The sequence below is a fragment of the Lampris incognitus genome, chromosome 14 (assembly GCF_029633865.1).
Source record: "Lampris incognitus isolate fLamInc1 chromosome 14, fLamInc1.hap2, whole genome shotgun sequence".
Taxonomy (NCBI): domain Eukaryota; kingdom Metazoa; phylum Chordata; class Actinopteri; order Lampriformes; family Lampridae; genus Lampris; species Lampris incognitus.
Window position 1 is genome coordinate 23,238,510 of NC_079224.1, and position 20,575 is coordinate 23,259,084.

Sequence of the window (20,575 nt, forward strand, 5' to 3'; positions counted from 1 at the left end):
AAGAGAGGTGAAGAAGAGAGTGCAGGCAGGGTGAAGTGGGTGGAGAAGAGTGTCAGGAGGGATTTGCGACAGAAGGGTACCAGCCAGAGTGAAAGGGAAGGTTTACAAGATGGTAGTGACACCAGCTAGCTATGTTATATGGTTTGGGGATGGTGGCACTGACCAAAAGACAAGAGGCGGAGCTGGAGGTGGCAGAGTTGAAGATGCTAAGATTTTCATTGAGAGTGACGAAGAAGGACAGGACTAGGAACGAATATATTAGAGGGACAGCTCAGGTTGGATTGTTTGGAGACAAAGCAAGAGGCCAGATTGAGATGGCTTGGACATGTGCAGAGGAGAGATGCTGGGTATATTGGGAGAAGGATGCTGAATATGGAGCTGCCAAGCAAGAAGAAAAGAGGAAGACCATAGAGGAGGTTTATGGATGTGGTGAGGGAGGATATGCAGGTGGCTAGTGTGTGACAGAGGAAGATGCAGAGGACAGGAAGCGATGGGACTGGATGATCTGCTGTGGCGACCCCTAACGGGAGCAGCCGAAAATAGCAGTAGAATGTGAAACCACTTTGGTTTGGGCATGTTCTTCAACTTAAATAGCAAGGTAAGAGACTTTCTACAAACCTGTTCATGTACGATAGCCTACCGTCCAAGTATATACACTACATGGTCCTGTATTTTCTAACAAAGAAACTAAAAACATTTTAACATTTAACATTTTATTGCATGTGATCTGCTTTGAAAAATTTGATATGGACTTTAGTGTTGCTTAATTAATGTTTAATTTATGAGAAATTGAGCGTCACTTTATAGAGACAAGAAGCATTTAATTCATACATCATTCATGGATGTGCTAGTCAAATGAATGTACAAACAGGCGTTTAGGTTCATGATATAGACACTTTATTAAAGATAAATTAGGAGCGGCGTTCGGGTGGCGTAGCGGTCTATTCCGTTGCCTATCGGGGATGGCCGGTTCGAATCCCTGTGTTACCTCCGGCTTGGTCGGGCGTACCTACAGACGCAAATGGCCGTGTCTGCGGCTAAGAAGCTGGATCTGTCCTGGTCGCTGCGCTAGCGCCTCCTCTGGTCGGTTGGGGCGACTGTTCGGGGGGGGGGGACTAGGGGGAATAGCATGATCCTCCCATGCGCTACGTCCCCCTGGTGAAACTCCTCACTGTCAAGTGAAAAGAAGCGGCTGGCGACTCCACCTGTATCGGAGGAGGCATGTGGTAGTCAGCAGCCCTCCCCGGATCGGCAGAGGGGGGTGGAGCAGCAACCGGGACAGCTCGCAAGAGTGGGGTAATTGGCCAAGTACAATTGGAAGAAGAAAAAAAAGGGAGGGGGGTAATCCAAGGGAAAAAAAGCTAATTTGGGAGTCAATTTACAAAGGCTAACGAGAATTCCTTCATAGACCATTCATTCATTGACGTGTTATGAAGCAGAACGGCAACGAAGTACCTCCTGACGAGACAGGTCAATTCCATAAATACCATAGTGTTAAAAATAAAACATACATAGATATTACATCAATGTGTCATAGATTTTGTCTTGCTGAATACTGGTGGGCAACTATGAGATTTGCTCACGGCCTTGACGGAGGATTCAAAGACTTCTGATCTTGACTGAGTGTTCAGCTCTCCAGATGTGGTATGGTCTAATCATCCATCATACAGCAACATTAATGGAGGCGAGAAAGCAGTCGGTCGGCCTAACACGAGACGTATCAGCCTGCGAGGTGGAATCATAAAAGGCTAAGCGGTTCAGCACCAGGGGGGCCAAAGTATATGTTATGAATGTGACGCGGCATTACTCATAGCATATGGGCAAAACCTTTACGAATCATACTGGATCAGTTATGGCATATAACTGTAATGAATGTGCCATGTATATATAATGTAAATCGTGACCAGCAGCATATGTTTCATTGACACAGCGTTGTGTTCATTGATTGCTATGGATTCAAAACAGCATTAGGCCTAAACGTCACTCGTGAAGAACCGCAGATTTAACTGGTGTTTAAATAGTTTCCCATTGTGACAGAGGAAGTTCTTTACGAGGCTTAGGAGCAAATTAATGTCGATGCATGTAAACCAGGACATAAAGTAGCATGTCTTCCTAAAGATAAGGTTGGGTCGTGATCTACAGGCTGGAAAAACTCAGAATAAAATTCGTAGCCACGCCCAAACAGCGCCAATGCAAAAATAATTTATTGTGTAAAAAGGTTTCAACGGTTTAGGCTTTCTTCACCACATTAAATGTTTATACAGGCTGGCTGCCACGGGTTATAGCTTACCGTCAAAATATCGCCTTGTTATGACGCCATGAACAATTCTCAGAGCTATGAAAGTACAGCAATAAGTCTTCTTTTGAATTATGTCTGAATAACATCAGGACAGCACAGATTGGTTATTTAGCAGGGATCCAGTTTCTGCTGGAGATGAGATGGAGATTGGCTCACGCACCCAATTTCAATTAACTAAACCGCTACGTAGTCTTGAAATAAAGTATATGATCAAGAGCGATGTAACGCCTTTTATGCTCGATCTTTTGCTAATAAAATCATTTAAAACGTCATCATCCTCCGAGGTTGCCCTTGTGTTATACCTGGAGGAGAGGCCTGTGACAGAGTTTACATCATTGAACAGAAAGCTCAAATAATTACACTTTCAGATATGAAATCACAGGGGAAAAAAAGAAGCTTTTTTGTCCCTGCAACTGGTTTCTTTTTGCTGTCATGAGATCTCTCAAAATGTCAAAGTCCCCATCGCCCGACTAAATTCATCCATCTTTATAATCTAATTGTGCAGTATTGACATGAAGAAATGTCACAGTGTTTGCTATTTAATATGTGTTGAGATACTATGAGGTACGATCCACCCATTGTCTGTCATATTTCTATCTATCTATCTATCTGTATCTACGATCACTCTAAATAATATTTGAATATGTACTGTGTAACATAAAATAAGTTATTTTATTCTGAGAATAAAGTATTGGGGCTGGAGATGCAATGGCTAGTGTGTGTGTGTGTGTGTGTGTGTGTGTGTGTGTGTGTGTGTGTGTGTGTGTGTGTGTGTGTGTGTGTGTGTGTGTGCGTGCGTGCGTGCGTGTGCGTGTGCGTGTGTGTGTTGCAACCATACTAATGAACCAGGTATGCAATGCTTTACTAACCAGTTATCTGACTTCACCAGAGGATGGGAATGGGGACTCGGGGTTTCGCCGCCTTTTTTCACTTTGGTCCATAAGGTGGAATGACTGCGTGAATCAAGCAGGCAACAAATACAAGTCAGTTCATCAGACTGCCACACAAGAAGCGTCGAGGCAACTCTATCATTGGTAGGTAGTGTAGACTCTCTGGTGGCTACACCTTTTAACATCAATGCTGCGGCCCCGATCCGAACGTCCCTCAGATGACGTCATTCACCTGTGACGGTGTTACGGTAACGCTAACGAACATGGACCAGCCGTTTTACACGTTACTCACGTGTGTAGTGATGGTATATGTGCATGACGGACCTATAGCCGTCCATACGATTTTGCCAAGAGTGAGCAATTACCCACTGAAGGCTGCTCATGAAACTAAAAATGTGAGCATGTCTCATGGGATTCAGTTAGATTTACCAAGAAGTACACAAGCCTGATGAGAAACATCTATAGTGCACTACACATAATAACCAATGTGTGCACAGGCACACGCCAAAGGAAAAAAAAAAAAAAACAACGCCGCCCTCACTTTACCCTCCCATCATCTATAATAAGCTCACGTCATAACGACGATCGCACGAAACTGCTTAAAGCCTCTTGCACCTTAAAGTGACCAAAAAAGAGAAAACAAATAGGAAGTACCATTTAGAGGAGAAAACCCACCACCGGCTCTCATCACAACCTGCAGAATTATGGGTAAATACTTGCTATGCATTTGCCTGCTCGCGATCCCGTTGTCTTCGGCGGAGGACATGATGAAGAGAGCGCGTGAGACGCAGAGGGACGCAGGTGAGTCTCGTCATTATAGAGTCCTGCTGGCGTTTTGACGCAAACTGGACGGGTGCTAGTGAAAATGTGCTAGGGGGACATGCCCGGTGTTTTTATTCCGTCGGCTGACAGATATTGGCTCAGCAGATGATGTGTAAAGTCCGTCAGTATCAGGTGCGCACGAACAAACTTCAGAATGATGCAGGTTGAACGGTCGACAAACTTGCCGACAAACTTGCAGATTTGAAACGCGTTGCTTTCATTGCTCTCTATTACGCCCATTAACAGGGTGAGTTTTGAATTGAATAAACGGAACGACGGTAGTCGATGGCAATAACAATTAGGCCTAACTGAGATGTAACACGAGATCTAATATTGTTTTATGTTTGCCATATCCCATCCAACACATCCAGCAACTGGCTGTAAGAGCGGGATTTTACTGTTGCAGTACTTTGAACGACAGTTGATAAGGAAGAGTGAAAGCAGCGGAGATGTTTGCTTTGCAAGCATTTACAGCACCTTGTAGTTAAAGGTTAACTAACATAATGGGAGGAGCGGAATAAAATGATAGCAGACAAAACAGTGACCGTTTTTTACATCTTCTTGTCATGATCAAATTTTAGGTGCAGTCTTTTATAAAGCTGCATGTTCTTGTCGCTAATTGGCTTGTAGAGCGCCATGTGAAATGCACAATCACAACAAATAAGAATGGAAACGTTAATTACCTATCGATTAAAACAACGGGAGTGGTGAGACACGGCGTCGACCATCCGTCACACCGGGTGCAAATAAGGGAACTTTAATCTGATGCAGCCTGCCTGTAGGTGGGTCGGCCATCTGGTGCGCCAGATGTGTATGTCTGACTCCATTCACACCTGGCGTTAACATGCGCTCTTTATCCGGACACGTTATCCGGAGAAGGGAAAAGCATGTTTTTGCAAGGTGTAAATGCGCCGTGATGGGATGTGTCTGACCACATCTGGAGGTAGTCTGGCTCGCATCCGGATTATTTGATGGCATCCGTATTTAGGCAACGTTATCATTCCCGCTCTGACCTCTGACCGTAAATCCCAGCGGGGACCCGCCCCGCGATTTATTGTTATCATTATTATTAATGCTATTATTATTTTAATCTCCGGACCGCGCGGGCCGGTCCCCAGAGGTGGTGGTGGTGTGTGTGTGTGTGTGTGTGTGTGTGTGTGGGGGGGGGGTTAACTGACGTCCGAACAAGTCAAGTCAATTTTATTTTTACAGCCCAATATCAGAAATTGCAAATTAGCCTCAAGGGGCTTTACAGCAACACACCATCCTGTCCTTAGACCCTCGCATCAAATAAGGAACAACTCCCAAAAAAACCCTTTAACAGGGAGGAAAAACAGGGGGAAAGCTCAGGGAGAGCAGCAGAGTCTCTCTCCCAAGGACACAGTCCAGCGTGTCGTGTCGCTTATTACGCAACTGCAAAACAAACAAACACCATTGGCAGAATACTGTTTCATTTTCGCACCATTTGAGCAATATAGCCGCATGTAGCGTTTGTAATAAATACAACCTGTCGCGTGGACATGTTTTAGAGAAAAGATTTGAAAGTGTCATGATCAACCAGACGCGCGAGCTGCCTTCCACAGCATGACGTCAGTCATTTCTGTTGTAGCGAGACGACCGGTTGGAAGCCGTCAGAAGGAAGGCAAACTATATGAACTTCTGTAATTACGCGGTCAAGCCAAAACTGAAATCCAGCAACCAATCAGTTTCTGACCACTTGGTGCTACACTGCTCAAAAAAATAAAGGGAACACATAAGCGATGCAATGTAGCTCCAAGTCAATCACACTTTTGAGATATCAACCTGTCCAGTTAGGAAGCAACACTGATTTGTGAATCAATTTCACCTGTTGGTAAATTGTCAAATTTCCACCAGGTGGAAATTAGACAATTTGCAAGACAACCCCTATAAAAGGAATGGATTTGCAGGTGGTGGCCACAGACCATTTGCCTGTCCTCATCTTTTCTGGCCGATCTTTGGTTAGTTTTTCATTGTGCTAGTGCCCTCACCACTAGAGGTGGCATGAGGCGGTATCTGCAACCTACAGAAGTTGCTCAGGTAGTGCAGCTCATCCAGGATGGCACATCAATGCGTGCTGTGGCAAGAAGATTTGATGTGTCTCCCAGCACAGTGTCCACAGCATGGAGGAGGTACCAGGAGACAGGCCAGTACACCAGGAGACGTGGAGGGGGCCGCAGGAGGACAACAACCCCGCAGCAGGACCGCTATCTGGTCCTTTGTGCAAGGAGGAACAGGAGGAGCACTGCCGGAGCCCTACAAAACGACCTTCAACAGGCCACTAATGTGCAGGTTTCTGCTCAAACAGTGAGAAACAGAATGCATGAGGATGGTATGAGGGCCCGACGTCCACAATTGGGGCCTGTGCTCACAGCCCAACACCGTGCAGCCCGATTGACCTTTGCCAGAGAACATCTTGGTTGGCAGATTCGCCATTGGCGCCCTGTGCTCTTCACAGATGAGAGCAGGTTCACACTGAACACATGTGACAGACGTGAGAGAGTCTGGAGACGCTGTGGAGAACGTTCTGCTGCCTGCAACATCCTCCAGCATGACCGGTTTGGCGGTGGGTCAGTGATGGTCTGGGGAGGCATATCCTTGGAGGGCCGCACAGACCTCTACGTGCTAGCCAGAGGTACCATGACTGCCATTAGGTACCGGGATGAGATCCTCAGACCCATTGTCAGACCATATGCTGGTGCAGTGGGCCCTGGGTTCCTGCTCATGCATGACAATGCTCGTCCTCATGTGGCCAGAGTGTGTCAGCAGTTCCTGTATGTCGAGGGCATTGATGCTATGGACTGGCCTGCACGTTCCCCAGACCTGAATCCAATCGGGCACCTCTGGGACATCATGTCTCGTACCATCCGCCAACGCGATGTCGCACCACAGACTGTCCAGGAGTTGACCGATGCCCTGATCCAGGTCTGGGAGGAGATCCCTCAGGAGACCATCCGTCGTCTCATCAGGAGCATGCCCAGACGTTGTAGGGAGTGCATACAGGCACGTGGAGGCCACACACACTACTGAGCCTCATTTTGAATCGTCTTGAACAATTTCCACAGAAGTTGGATCAGCCTATGTTCTCATTTTCCACTTTGATTTTGAGTATGATTCTGAATCCAGACCTTAATGGGCTAATGATTTTGATTTCCATTGATCATTCTTAGGTTATTTTGCTCTAAACACATTCCTCTGTCTAATAAATAAAGATTTTCAGCTGAAATATTTCATTCATCGAGGTCTATATTGTGTTTTTAGGTGTTCCCTTTATTTTTTTGAGCAGTGTATATCACGCCTAGGCTTACGTAGGGGATGTGTCCTTCACACATGAGCGCGCACAGCCCAAGCGCGCTGGCAACCATGTTAAAAGTGAAATATCAATTTGTTTTAAATCACACTGTTACGCTTTCATTTTCCACGTTTCCTTTTAAACATTAAGTGTGCGCACGAACTTATGTCGTGTTAAATTGAAAAAATATGCGTACTCACTCATGATAAATTTATAGCGCGCACACGCACACGATTGGAAAACATTTTTATTAGACTCACTGCGGTGGCGGATTTCAGCCGCCCCGCGTGTCCCCGCAGCTGATTTGCCGCCACCTCAAATTACTGGCGGGAAGGTTTTGCTCTGGAGGACACAGATCCGGTCTCAGCGAGGGTAACGAGAACGCATTAAAAATACCAGTTAAACACACGCAAAGGCAAAGGCAAGATCGGTTTGTTTATTATCCGGACCGTCTCTCTCTCTCTCTCTCTCTCTCTCTCTCTCTCTCTCTCTCTCTCTCTCACACACACACACACACACACACACACACAATTGTGCAACACGGTCAGAGGCTGTAGCAGTACTACAACACGTCCACGGTAACCATTTAAGGCTCGCTGATGCGCAATTCATTCTTCTACCACCTATCGAAGAAACGGACTCCATCCATCCATTATCCAAACCGCTTATCCTGCCGTCAGGGTCGCGGGGATGCTGGAGCCTATCCCAGCAGTCATTGGGCGGCAGGCAGGGGGACACCCTGGACAGGCCGCCAGGCCGCCAGGCCACCACAGGGCTCATTTTGCGAAAACCTAGTTGTTGTTGTTTTTTTTTTTAGCAAGATACCTAAACAAGATACGCAAATACAAGTCCACATTTCCAGAAATAGGCTACAGCTTTATTTTTTATCGACAGTCAGTCAAGTCCCACTCCAACACTTTATCTGTCCTTGAAGTATTGACACGGTTGTCAGTATAACGGGAATAGGTTTGGTCATCGTTCCATCACAGTTTAAATTTACATTAAGAATTTAAGGTCAGTTTCCTTGCAATAGTTTCAACACTCCTTAACTGGTGCAGCCAGTTGACTGACTTGGATGTTCCTAAGAAACACTTTGTTGCGGCAGCTTTTGGTGGAAGTCAGACAAATTGTAACAGCCTAGTATTAAATACTTTAATTTTCAAAGCGTTTGACTTTTTATAGGTCAACAAAACACCCCGCGGCCCCTTCTAAGATTGAAAGAAATGTCAGCATCTGGGGAAAATGTTGGGCGGGGCTACAGGTATCAAACCACGCCCCCCAGATTTGTTCCACCTTTGGGAATAACTCAGTCTACTCTGGAGTCAGCGGCAGCCGTGGAGGTAAAGAGAGCGCTAATTATATAAACTAACCATAAAACTGTATGTAACTATATATAAAAATGTAGAAAATCAAACAAAAATATGTAAAAAATAAACTATCAAATTAGATCGACAGAAAAGTACAAAAATATGTAACTGGTCTGTCTTTCCTTTTAACTGCATCCGCTCTCTCTCTCTCTCTCTCTCTTTCTCTCCATCTGTCTCTCTATCTCGCCCTCACTCGCTGTCTCTCTCTCTCTCTCTCTCTGTCTTTCTCTCTGTCTCTTTCAATGTCTCTCGCTCAAATACTCCTCTCTTCAGCAAAGAATTTAAAATTTTCTATATATATCTTTATGCATGCTCAATAATCCAGGTAAGAAAATCAAAGAAAGTTGAATCAGTTCGTCTGGACACAACGTTTATTGAGAGAGAAACGTTTCATCACTCAACTAAGTGACCTCTTCAGTCTAAACTGACTGCAGATATCCCCAACCTTATAAACAATACAGTGGCATAACGACCGCAACCAACGATCAGTTTCATATGTTAATAGGCGTGACCATTAAGCGGGGACGGGCAACAGAAAGGGCCAGTGTAGGTGCAGACTTTGTTCCAAAGTTACACACCCGGGTCTACAAATCAGAGTCCTTAGCAAAGACTATTGGTTGACTAATAGAATCAGGTGTGTAACTGCTTGGTTGGAACAAAGACCTGCACCCACACCAGCCCTTTCTGGATCATGTTGCCCATCCCTGATAAAATTTCAGTGGCGATGTGTACTATTCACAGTGGATTTGGAAATGGTTGCTATTGTGTTTGGAAATCACGTCAAGACACAGCACTGTCGCTCGACACAACCTCTGCGTTGCATTGTTTACTTAGACTGACACAGCGTCATAGGCAGACCCGATCAAACAACCCAGAGCCCGCAGGCATCACCAATCGATCCCAGCACAATAGAACAGTGCCAAATCAAATGCAGCACTGTTGATGTGTGCAGACATAACATCCCCACCCCCCCGCCGGCAGGATTTAACAATAACAGAACTACTGGGCATCACACATCAACCAAGGCGCAATAGAACGATGCTATCATTAACTAATTGCAGCACTGCTGATCCAGTGTGCAGACATAACACCCCCCCCCCCGGCAGGATTTCAAACATGAAAGTTTGACACAAAGTCCTCTAGGTGGCCAGGGCGTAAACGTGTGCGAACAGGTCGCAAGGTGGCCTGAGGCTGGGCAGGCCGAGCTGGGGAGGGGGAAGGCAGGGGAAGCTGAGGCCCGGGGTTGTCTTGGGCCCGTGTAGGAGCTGCATGAAGCCCCGGGGCGTCTTGCCATGCTGAGGGAATGGCAAAGGTTGTGTCACCAGCTGTGTGTGGCGGAGCTGACACCTTCTGCAGACGACTGGAGTGCCACCGAGTGCCATTGCTGAGGAGGTAGGTGGCTGGGTCCAGCTGACGGGTGACTTGGAGAGGAGAGGACCAGTATGATGCCATTTTATTGTCCCTGTGGGGCCTGTTGACCCTGACCCAGTCTGACGCATTGATGTCTGGCACCCTGGTTCGTTTTGACTGGTCAAACCGTTGCTTCATCCGCGTCTGCTGATGAGTGACTGAGGCTCTGACCCCAGAGGGAGGCCCCTGGGATGTGGAGGGGCGGAGCCTGTCAAGGGGCATGCACAGTTCCCGGCCCAGCATGAGAGAGGCTGGGGAGACGCCTGCGGTCGAGTGCTGTGTGGCCCGATAGTGCAGCAGAGTGTGACAGATGGCCTGCGTGAAAGAGCATCCTTGGGCCATGTGTGCTCTGAGGTCGTTCTTCAGTGACTGGTGAAAACGCTGCCATTGGCCTGGGGGTGGTAATACGCAGTGCGTATATGACGGATGCCCTTGTTTTCGAGATAAGCAGTGAACTCAGCAGAGACCAGCTGAGGATCGTTGTCAGTGGTGATGGTCTTTGGGAGGCCCCAGCGAGAGAAGAGAGAGTCCCGGAAGTCGATGATGACCTGTGAGGTCACAATGCCGGAAGTGGTGAGTTCAGGCCATTTTGAGTGTAGATCGTAGGCGACCACCATGAAGCGTTGGTGGTGGGGAACTCCATGGATCTCACCACAAATGTCCAACTGCAGGTGTTCCCAGGGCTGAGAGGGCCAGGTGAGAGGTTGCAGGGGTGGGGGAGCCTGGTGGCTGGTCTTGCCACTCACAAGGCAGGTAGAACAGTCCTTCACCAGAGCCTCAATATCTCTGTCTATCCCCGGCCACCACACCAGGTCTCGGCAGTGCTGTTTCAGTTTCACAATGCCCAGGTGGCCTTCATGCGCCGTATTCAAAACACGCGCACGGAGAGCACCTAAGACCACTGTGCAAAACCCACGTGCCACGCAGGTGTCGTTCCAGCAGGAGAGCTCCTGTCTGACTCGGGAGAATGCAGCCAGCTCCTCTGGGACCTTGTGAGGCCAGCCGTTCTGGATGTAGGTGCGGAGCTGGGAGAGGACAGGGTCCTGTTTGGAGGCTGCCCTCAGCTGCTGCAGAGAGACAGTGGCCTGGAGGGGTGTGTGTAGCATTTGGACAACGTCCTTTTCCACACATTCAGTGTCCGTCTGTGGAGCTGGGGTGGAGACAGAGCGAGAGAGCAGGTCGGCGACAACATTGTCTCTGCCTGGGGTGAACTGCAGGCTGAAGTTGTACTGGCGGAGGCGGTCAGACCAGTGGTGCAGCTTCAGGGGTTTGTGTCCTGTCCCAGATGTGGACAGCAGCTCTGTCAGGGCCTGGTGATCTGTCCTGAGGGTGAAGGAGCGGCCATAGAGGTAGAGGTGCCACCTTTCACAAGCCCAGATGCAGGCTAACGCCTAACGCTCACCCATGGAGTACCGTTGCTCGGTCAGGTTGAGGGCACGGGAGGCGAAGGCGATGGGCTTCTCCACGCCGTTCTGGGTTTGAGACAGCACAGCCCCTATCGCTGTGGCTGACACGTCATAGGTCACAAAGGTGGAGCTGGAGATGTCGAAGTGAGCCAGCACTGGTGATGAAGCCAGTTGAGTATAGAGATCACGCACAGTGTCACTGCATGCCTTTGACCACACCCATGGCTCGTCCTTATGCAGCAGCTGGCGCAGGGGGGCTGTGGTCGCAGAGTACTGGGGAAGAAACCTCAGGTAGTAGCCTGTCAGACTCAGGAAGGAGGCGACCTGGGCCGCCGAGCTGGGCTCAGGGATGGCCTGAATGGCGTCCACATTGGATTGTAGTGGAGTTACAACGCTCGCTGACAGCCGGAACCCCACGAACTCGATGGCTGGCACAGAGAGGACACATTTCTCAGCATTGAGAGTTAGCTTGTGCTTGGACAGGGCTACGAAGACCATGTTGAGGCGCTTGTCGTGGATTTCACTGGTGGGCCCGTGTACCACTATATCGTCCAGATAAATGGGCACGCCCAGTATGCCAGCCAGCACGGAGACCATGATTTTCTGGAAGCAGCTAGGGGCGGAGCTGAGACCGAAAGGCATCCTGGTGTAGCGAAACACTCCTGCATGTGTCACAAAGGCTGTGAGGTTTCGGCTGCTGGCGTGGAGGGGCACCTGTAAGTACCCCTGTCTGAGGTCGAGCTTGGAGAACACCTCAGAGCCATAGAATTGAGCAGTGAGTTCTTCTGAGGTGGGCAGTGGATACTTATCAGGGACCACTGCCTTATTTACTGCACATAGATCGACGCAGACACGCAGGCCCCCCGACTTCTTCTTAGCCACCACGAGGTTTGAGACCCAGGGTGACGCGTCCACCGGTTCAATGATGCCAGCTTCCAGCAGTTGTTGCAGCTCGGCGGAGACCCATCATGGAGAGCCAACGGGATGCGGCGCAGTGGTTGGATGACAGGTTTCACAGCAGGGTTGAGGAGAGGTTGATGGGTGAAGGCGGAGAGGCAGCCCAGCCCCACAAACAGTGATGGCCACTTCTGCTGCCAAGGCCTGGCAACAGTCAGGATTGCTGCCCCCCTTGTGTCGAAGAGGGAGAACCCCAGAGCAGAGAACAGGTCCAGGCCCATCAGGTTGGCCCCACGGCGTGCCACATGAAAAACTGCATTGGGCACCAGCTTGGTTCCATAGCGGACAGTCACTTGGAGAGAGCCAGCCAGATCGAATTTGGAGTCACCATACCCACAGAGGACAGCTGAGGGTGCAGACAGTGGCAGTGAACTGAAAAATTGACTGTAGGTATCAACATTCAGCAGACACACCTGCACCGGCGTCGAACAGCAGGGGGATGCACACATCATTAATGTTGACTGAGCATGATTTGAGTGACACTGGCCCAGACCTCACATTGTGAATGATGGCGGTTGAAGACTGGGGGGTGTGGCCATCTGATCCAGCCGGGGAATATCGACAGATGTTGGCAAAGTGATTTTGCTTACCGCAGCTACGGCATGTCTGGCCACGACAGGACAGTTCTGAGCCCTTGAAGCATGAGACCGGGATCCACAGTTACCACGGGACTGTTGAGGGCGGGGCCGAGAATGCTGTCGTTGCAGTTGCAGGATGTCCTCAGTGGAGTCGGCGCCCGCCTCGCTCTGGCTGGGTTGCGTTCCGAGGGGCAGCCGTGAGTAGAGGGAGAAGTCGTTGGCAGCTTGACTGGAGGTGGCCACTTGCTGTGTATTTAGCATAGCAGCACACTCAGCTGCTCTCTCAACTTGTAGTGCGATGGTAATTGCTCTGGACAGCAGCAGATCGTCTTTTTCCAGCAGGAGAGTCTCACGCACCTTTGCGTTGTTGGTGTGTTCGATTAGCTGGTCGCGAAACATCTCGTCCTAAAGCGCGCCAAGCTTGCATGAGCTAGCTAGCCCTCATAAATTAGCTACATACTGCTGCACAGACTCACCAGGCAGTTGGTGTCACTGACGGAATATAAATTGCTGAAGGAGGGCACTTTGTGGAGCAGCGAAATGGGTGTTCAGTCCCACAGCTTCGTCAAAGTTTGTGAAGTTCCCCAGAGTCCCGAGCACACGATGACCCTCTGCTCCCAAGCAGTGTAGCAACATAGCCGTCTTCCTAGCCTGGCTCACGTCGTCGAGCCCTGAGGCTATGAGGTAATTTTCAAAACTATGTAGCCAGCGAGTCCATGGTACCGGAGGCTCGCCAGGTAATGCCAGGAAGGCGGCAGGTGGTGGGAGAGAGATGTCAGCCATCCTCGTCGCCAATATTGTGTTTAGAAATCACGTCAGGACACAGCGCTGTCGCTCGACACAACCTCTGCGTTGCATTGTTTATTTAGACTGACACAGTGTCACAGGCAGACCCGATCAAACAACCCAGAGCCCGCAGGCATCACCAATCGATCCCAGCACAATAGAACAGTGCCAAATCAAATGCAGCACTGTCGATGTGTGAAGACATAACAGTTGCACTCACAGCATTGTAAATGTCGACAGATGTACTCTCAGCCGCCCCCTTCGGTTCAGGGATGGAAAGAAAGAGGCCATCTATGTGAAGAGGGAACAACTATCCCCAAACCGGGGGGTGGGGGGTGGCTAAGAGTACATCTGTCGCCGTCTTATAATGCTATGATTGAAATTATTCCCAAATCATTCCTCTTCTCTCAAATGCATACCTCCACCTATCCAGGCTGTCTTCAACCTGCACCCTACTCTTGTGACAGATCACAATGTTATCTGCAAACATCATAGTTCACGGAGGCTCCTGCCTGATCTTGTCCGTCAACCTGTCCATCACCACTGCAAACAATAAAGGGCTCAGAGCCGATCCTTGATGTAATCCCACCTCCACCTTGAACCCATCCGTCACTCCTACAGCCCACCTCATCACTGTCACGCTGCCCTCATACATATCCTGCACCACTCCTACATACTTCTCTGCCACTCCCGACTTCCCCATACAATACCAAACCTCCTCGGCACCCTGTCATATGCTTTCTCTACATCCATAAAGACACAATGTAACTCCTTCTGGCCTTCTCTATACTACTCAGTCAACATCCTCAAAGCAAACGTCGCATCTGCAGTGCTCTTTCGTGGCATGAAAACATTCTGCTCGTCTCTTAACCTAGCTTCTATTACTCTTTCCCATATCGTCATGCTGTGGCTGATAAACATAACTTCGGCCGTTATGTCGCTAGGGGGAACCAGGGGGAACCAGTGTAGGGACGTGGGAGTGAACTTTTCAATACGAGTAGGGAAGGGTAGTAAATGACGCACACACAACAGGCGCCGCGAAGAGAAACACGGCCTCTTGTTCTGCGGCGGCAAAACCCCGGAAACTTGGGACTGCTAGCTAACAAGCTAACGCTAGCTAGCTTTTTGTTGACAGTGAGCGTGCCGGTCAGACGCGGGGGCTGACCCGAGCTAAACGTTCCTCCGCCGTCGTGGTCTCGGGTTTTAAAGCCGCCAGTGTCACTCGGAAGTCGTCCTCGGAGCTAAACCGTGGAAGTCTCGGCCGCCGCCAAACCACTTGTAGCTCCGACAGATGGCTTCGAGGGGAGGCTTTTCGGGTCCCCCCGTTAATCAGAACGTGAACCAGACGGCAGCAGCCACGGGGCCGAGTCCACAGGAGGCCTGGAAGCATCAGCGGAGGGGTAGGGATTTGTTCCCCCCCCTCCTTCAAGATAAGTGCCTATTCGCGTCTTAAGCTATGACGTAGGCACGTCCCTGTTGCGTAGGCGCGCGCGCGCGAATTTGCTTCCGGCTCCATCGACTTGTTGACAATATGCCTCACTGCTGTGTCCCCCTTTGTTTAAATCGATCAGAGAGTAAAACTGAGACCAAACTGTCTTTCTATCGCTTTCCTCCGAAAGACAAAGATAAGAAGAGGGGCTGCAGTTAATACGGTAAGTTGCTATTGAAGAAATGCATTGAAAATCGAAGTTTGGCGCCGACTTTTGTGCTAAGTGCAGACTAGCTACCCTGCACTGCAGACTAGCTACTACCGGTAGCTACCCTCTTGTTACCGAAATCCACGTTACATACTAGACAGGTATTTAGATTTTTTAGCTAATTCAACAAGCGAGGATCAATATATGTGCTTTTCCATATGTTTTTCTGCTCAATAAGGCTTTAATCAGAGTGTAGTGGAGGGTAAACAAGCATCGGTTAGCCACTTATGTTGTTACTACTACAACCCTGTCTGTGAAGACATACAGTTACTGTAAGCAAGCATTATGTCAGCTACACACTCGGAAAACTGCATTATTCTATGCATTGTTAGCCCATGATTATCTAAAACGAGATGATGCATCTCAAGGGGATTATCATTAAAGAGACTTGGAGTAAATGCATGAATAAGCAGGGGTACATAACGTTAGATAGTCCAGGTGAATGTGCTGTTTCTGCCTGTTTTGTTACAGTAGTTTCACTTCTGACTTTTCCCATATAAATCAAACAATGAAACTTCATATCTACAAAAAATAATGTTTCTGTAGGGAGACTGACATCTAATTCTAAAGCCTTACTATGTAACCTTTCCTTTATGAAAAGGCCTGTCTAACCAGACACAGACACAAAAATGGGCATTGTAGCAGATGCTGAAGATTTCATGAATGGGAAATAGGCTGAATTAGTACAGTGTTACCTCCTTCAGTGAAAGATAGTGGTAAATCTTGACCAAAATCAACTTTATTTTTTATCGAAAAAAGTTAAAGAATGCCACTTTAATTGTTCAAATCCAGGGCAGACGATAAGTTACAATGCAGCTTCAAGTTTTCATTGCCAATCATTTCTAAATCTCTCATTCTTTTTTTTTTTTTACAGGCGTGATGGCTTTACACCAAGCCCCTGCTCAAGGGTGTGCAGTTGGCATTTTCCAAATGGCAAAGCTGCTGGCCCATCACGTTTTGCTTGGAACGAGGGGAAGACTTTCCCAGGCCACCTCAGCCTTCCACACAAGAAGAGAAAAACAGTACCACTCCCTCCCAGTGGTGAAGAAGGGACAAATGAACTTGAATTACAAAATTCTGACATTGCAACCGCAGAGCCCCCTAGTACTTCAGACAAGCCAACCGCAGAGACCCCTAGTACTTCAGACAACCCAACCGCAGACACCCCTAGTACTTCAGACAACCCAACCGCAGACACCCCTAGTACTTCAGACAACCCAACCGCAGACACCCCTAATACTTCAGACAACCCAACTGCAGACACCCCTGGTACTTCAGACAACCCAACCGCAGACACCCCTAGTACTTCAGACAACCCAACCGCAGACACCCCTCGTACTTCAGACAACCCTTTTAACAGTGTTGCGCTGCTAGAGATAGAGGTTGACATGTTGAGAAGAGAGAATGAAAAATTGAAAAGAGAATTGGAGAAACAAAAACAGACCTTTTCCTTCAGCCAAATATCTTCCAATCGTGTCAAAGTAAAATATTTCACTGGCTTACCAGATGTTGCTACCGTCCTGGTTTTGGAAGCACTCTTATCTAAGTTTGAGCTACAATATCATTCGAATTGGACAGTCCAGTCTATGCCACTAGTCGATCAGTTGCTACTGACTTTGATGAAGCTCAAACTTAATTCTGGTCATGAAGACCTTGCAACCAGGTTTAATTGCAGTACAGCCACAGTTACCAACATTTGTATCACCATTGTCAGTGCCCTGTATGACATTTTATATGTTGGTATGCTTGAGAACAACATCCCCTCCATAGAGAAGAACCAGGCATCGTTGCCAGAGTGTTTCCGTCCGTTTCCTAACTGTAGGATTGTGCTCGATTGCACAGAGTTAGCAGTCTCCAGGACAGAGAGGCTTGACAAACAGAATCATTTATGGAGCCAGTACAAAAAACGGACCACACAACACAAAAAGCCTTAATAGGTGTGGCTACTACTGGAGTGATAACATTTGTCAGTGACTATTATGGTGGAAGTGCCTCAGACAAGGCTATTACATTAGATTCTGGAGTTCTCAATCATCTACGCCCAGGAGACATGGTGATGGCAGATAAAGGCTTCACAATCCGGGACATCTTGCCAGAAGGGGTTTCACTCAACATCCCGTCTTTCCTTGTTAATGGACAGTTCACACAAGAAGAAGTTAAGAAAAACAAACTCATATCCAGTGCTAGGATCCATGTGGAGCGCTCCATTCAGAGGTTGAAATTGTTCAACATTTTGGACAATATCCCATATCAGTTCACTAAAAACATAAACAAAATACTGAAAGTGTGCGTGTGTCTTACCAACCTACAAACACCAATTCTTCGGGAAATAGCATGAAATGACTTGAATAAATGTAAGCAGAATCAGATTCATGTATTTATACTTTTAATAAAGTAATACTGAATTAAGAACACTGCTTGATTTTTTTAATCAAAACACATTTGTAACAAAATGCATAGTGCAAAAACTAATGTCACTGTAAAAAGTATAAAGTGCAAAACATCAACATTGGTAACAAAATGCATAGTGCAAAAACTACTGTCAACGTAAAGAAGAGGATCACCATATGATGAATACAACATTTAAATATGCAAATTTGCATATTTAAATGATAATGATGTACCGTGCATGTTCACATCATGTATACTTTACATTACTTAACCACTTATCCAACCCATATGGTTGGACAGAGTCCTTCAGGGCTCTAACTAAGTGTCTTGTGTTTTATGTTATTATGTTATGCTCTCCTCGAACCATCACCTTAACGTGGTGGAGAGGTTTGAGTGACCCCATGAATCCCGAGAGCTAGGATGACTAAATGAATAATGGGGTTCATGTGGTTAAGACCATTCCTCTAATATTACATGTTTCCAAACATTTTGGACAAAATAGAACATTTTACATCAAGGTGCCCAGAGATTTCCTGGTGCCCAGCTGACCTGTATCCAACGTGGCCTATAACGTTAATAAGAAACAGATCGTAGCACACATGGTAGCCCTAAAATGGCTGTGATCTTACATGTAAGTCTATATTTCATTAATTCCTAATATGTATTTTAAATTCATTAAACCTTTACAGCGTTACAGTATGTACGATCATAGCCATTCTGGAGTTAGACACATGAAAAGCTAGCCTTGGATCCAAGAACGTCAGAGTTATTTTAACAAGTCAAACGTCGGAAAACAATTATCTACCGACAAAATAAAGCACTGGCAGTCTTTATCCAAGGCTTATGAATCGCCAGTAAACGTGGGATATAACATCAGAAGCCAGAATACCCAACATTACCAAGCTAACGCTAGCTAACCCTGTTAGCTCACTCACCTCAACCTGATAAACTTTCTGTTTCATGGAAGCCTGTACCTTGCCTTTTATAATGCCCCCTGAAACATTTACGTTCACAACTCTATCTGAATTGAAAGCATTGAGACCCTTTTTCACCCTGAGAGGTTCGTCTTTAAAAAAAGACGTTAATGTAAATATATTTACGGGTTCAGACATATTGTTTTGAGTGGAAAATAATGCAGTGAGATTCCCCAAGGCACCGGAAGTATAACTCCGCCCACACGTGACGTCGCGTCGCGACGTCGTGCTTAAGAGCCGAATCCTTGTCTATCCATGGTTGATCTGACGCCGAGAGAATCGTATGGCTAGCCTGGAACCCTCTGTTGTAGCTGGAACCAGTGGTTGAATTGTGTTTTGTTTCCGTCTTCCTCCGCCGACCGCCTGGATAACGCCGGAGATACCCGTCCCCGAACCGGACCCACAGTATAGCCTACGGACCAGTCAACAGTGCGCGCCGCGGGGAGTCGGAGGGACCTCGTCGCGCAGGGAACCAAGCACTTCACCGAGGAAAGGAGAGATATTCATTTGAATTAAGCTGGCACCCAATAGCCTACTAGATAGTTAGCCTCTGCCGGCCGAGCTCAGTGGTGGAGTGTTCCCTGGTTAGAGGGGGAGTTAGTTGACCGGTTCGTTTCCATGTGTATGTAGTGGTTTGCTAATGTTTGGGGTGCAATAGCAAAAGTAACCTTCACCTGACTTGACTTTATATACCTGTATGTTCTTGGGAGCGTGGGGTCCGGGCAGTGGGGGTGCTCATTAGGGCTGACGAGTAGGCAGCAGGGAGCTACTTAGCTAGGGGTGCGGGAAGGGCTTCCTTACAGTGCTGTGTTATAAATTTGTCAGATTTAGCATTGTAAAGTAGTGTTTTATGAATTGTTAAAGGTATGAAATGAAATATTGTGAATAAAGTTAGTGCTGTTATACCTACCTGCCCTGTTTGTGTGTGTGTATATATTTTGGGGATGCTGTGAACCGTGTCACCGGGTTGATAAATAGGCCGGAACCATCACTAGTGTTGACAGTTATGCCACTGTATTGCTTATAAGGGTGGGGATACCTGCAGTCAGTTTGGACTGAAGATGTCACTTAGATGAGTGATGAAACGTTTCTCTCAATAAATGTTGTGTCTAGATGAACTGATTCAAATTTCTTTGATTTTTTTATTTATAGTATTATAGTAAAAGGTGAAAGCCAAGCCTATGAAAATCAATGGTTGTAATAATACAGTTATGACCACAGACACAGCATTTTGCTGAAATTCACTGCTTTGTATATAGATCGTATATATTGCACCAAAATATCAAGATAAGCACCAGGGTCGATGTCTTGGTTGTCTTGACTTGGTTGTGTCCAAGTACATCAGTAACTCGTTGATGTGTAGAGCTTTAAGTTATTTTACCCAGTATGAATATTCAGAAACAAATGAAACAAACTGGATGCTACAACAATTTAGCCTTACTTAATTTAGCCCTACTTAACTTGCTGCCACCGCGACCCGACCCCGGAGAAGCGGCTGATGATGAGATGAGATGATGAGACGAGGTAGAACGAAGTTACTTGTGCATCATTATGCAGTCTGTTTCACAAATAAAGCCGTGTGCCTCGTAATCTGAGGATGTGATTGGTTTGAAGATAAGATAAAGATAAGATAAGATGAGATAAGATAAGACAAAAATCCTAAGATTATGCTGAACAATAATTGATTT

General features: G+C 47.2%; 1 protein-coding gene across 1 annotated transcript in view; it reads left to right on the forward strand.

The window, feature by feature from the left end:
* Positions 1-20,575, forward strand: part of asip2b (agouti signaling protein, nonagouti homolog (mouse) 2b) — a 28,488-nt gene that overhangs the window by 448 nt on the left and 7,465 nt on the right. The window contains exon 2 of the mRNA XM_056293836.1: positions 3,890-3,990. Coding sequence (XP_056149811.1) covers positions 3,890-3,990 — 101 coding nt within the window. The remainder of the gene's footprint in view (positions 1-3,889; positions 3,991-20,575) is intronic.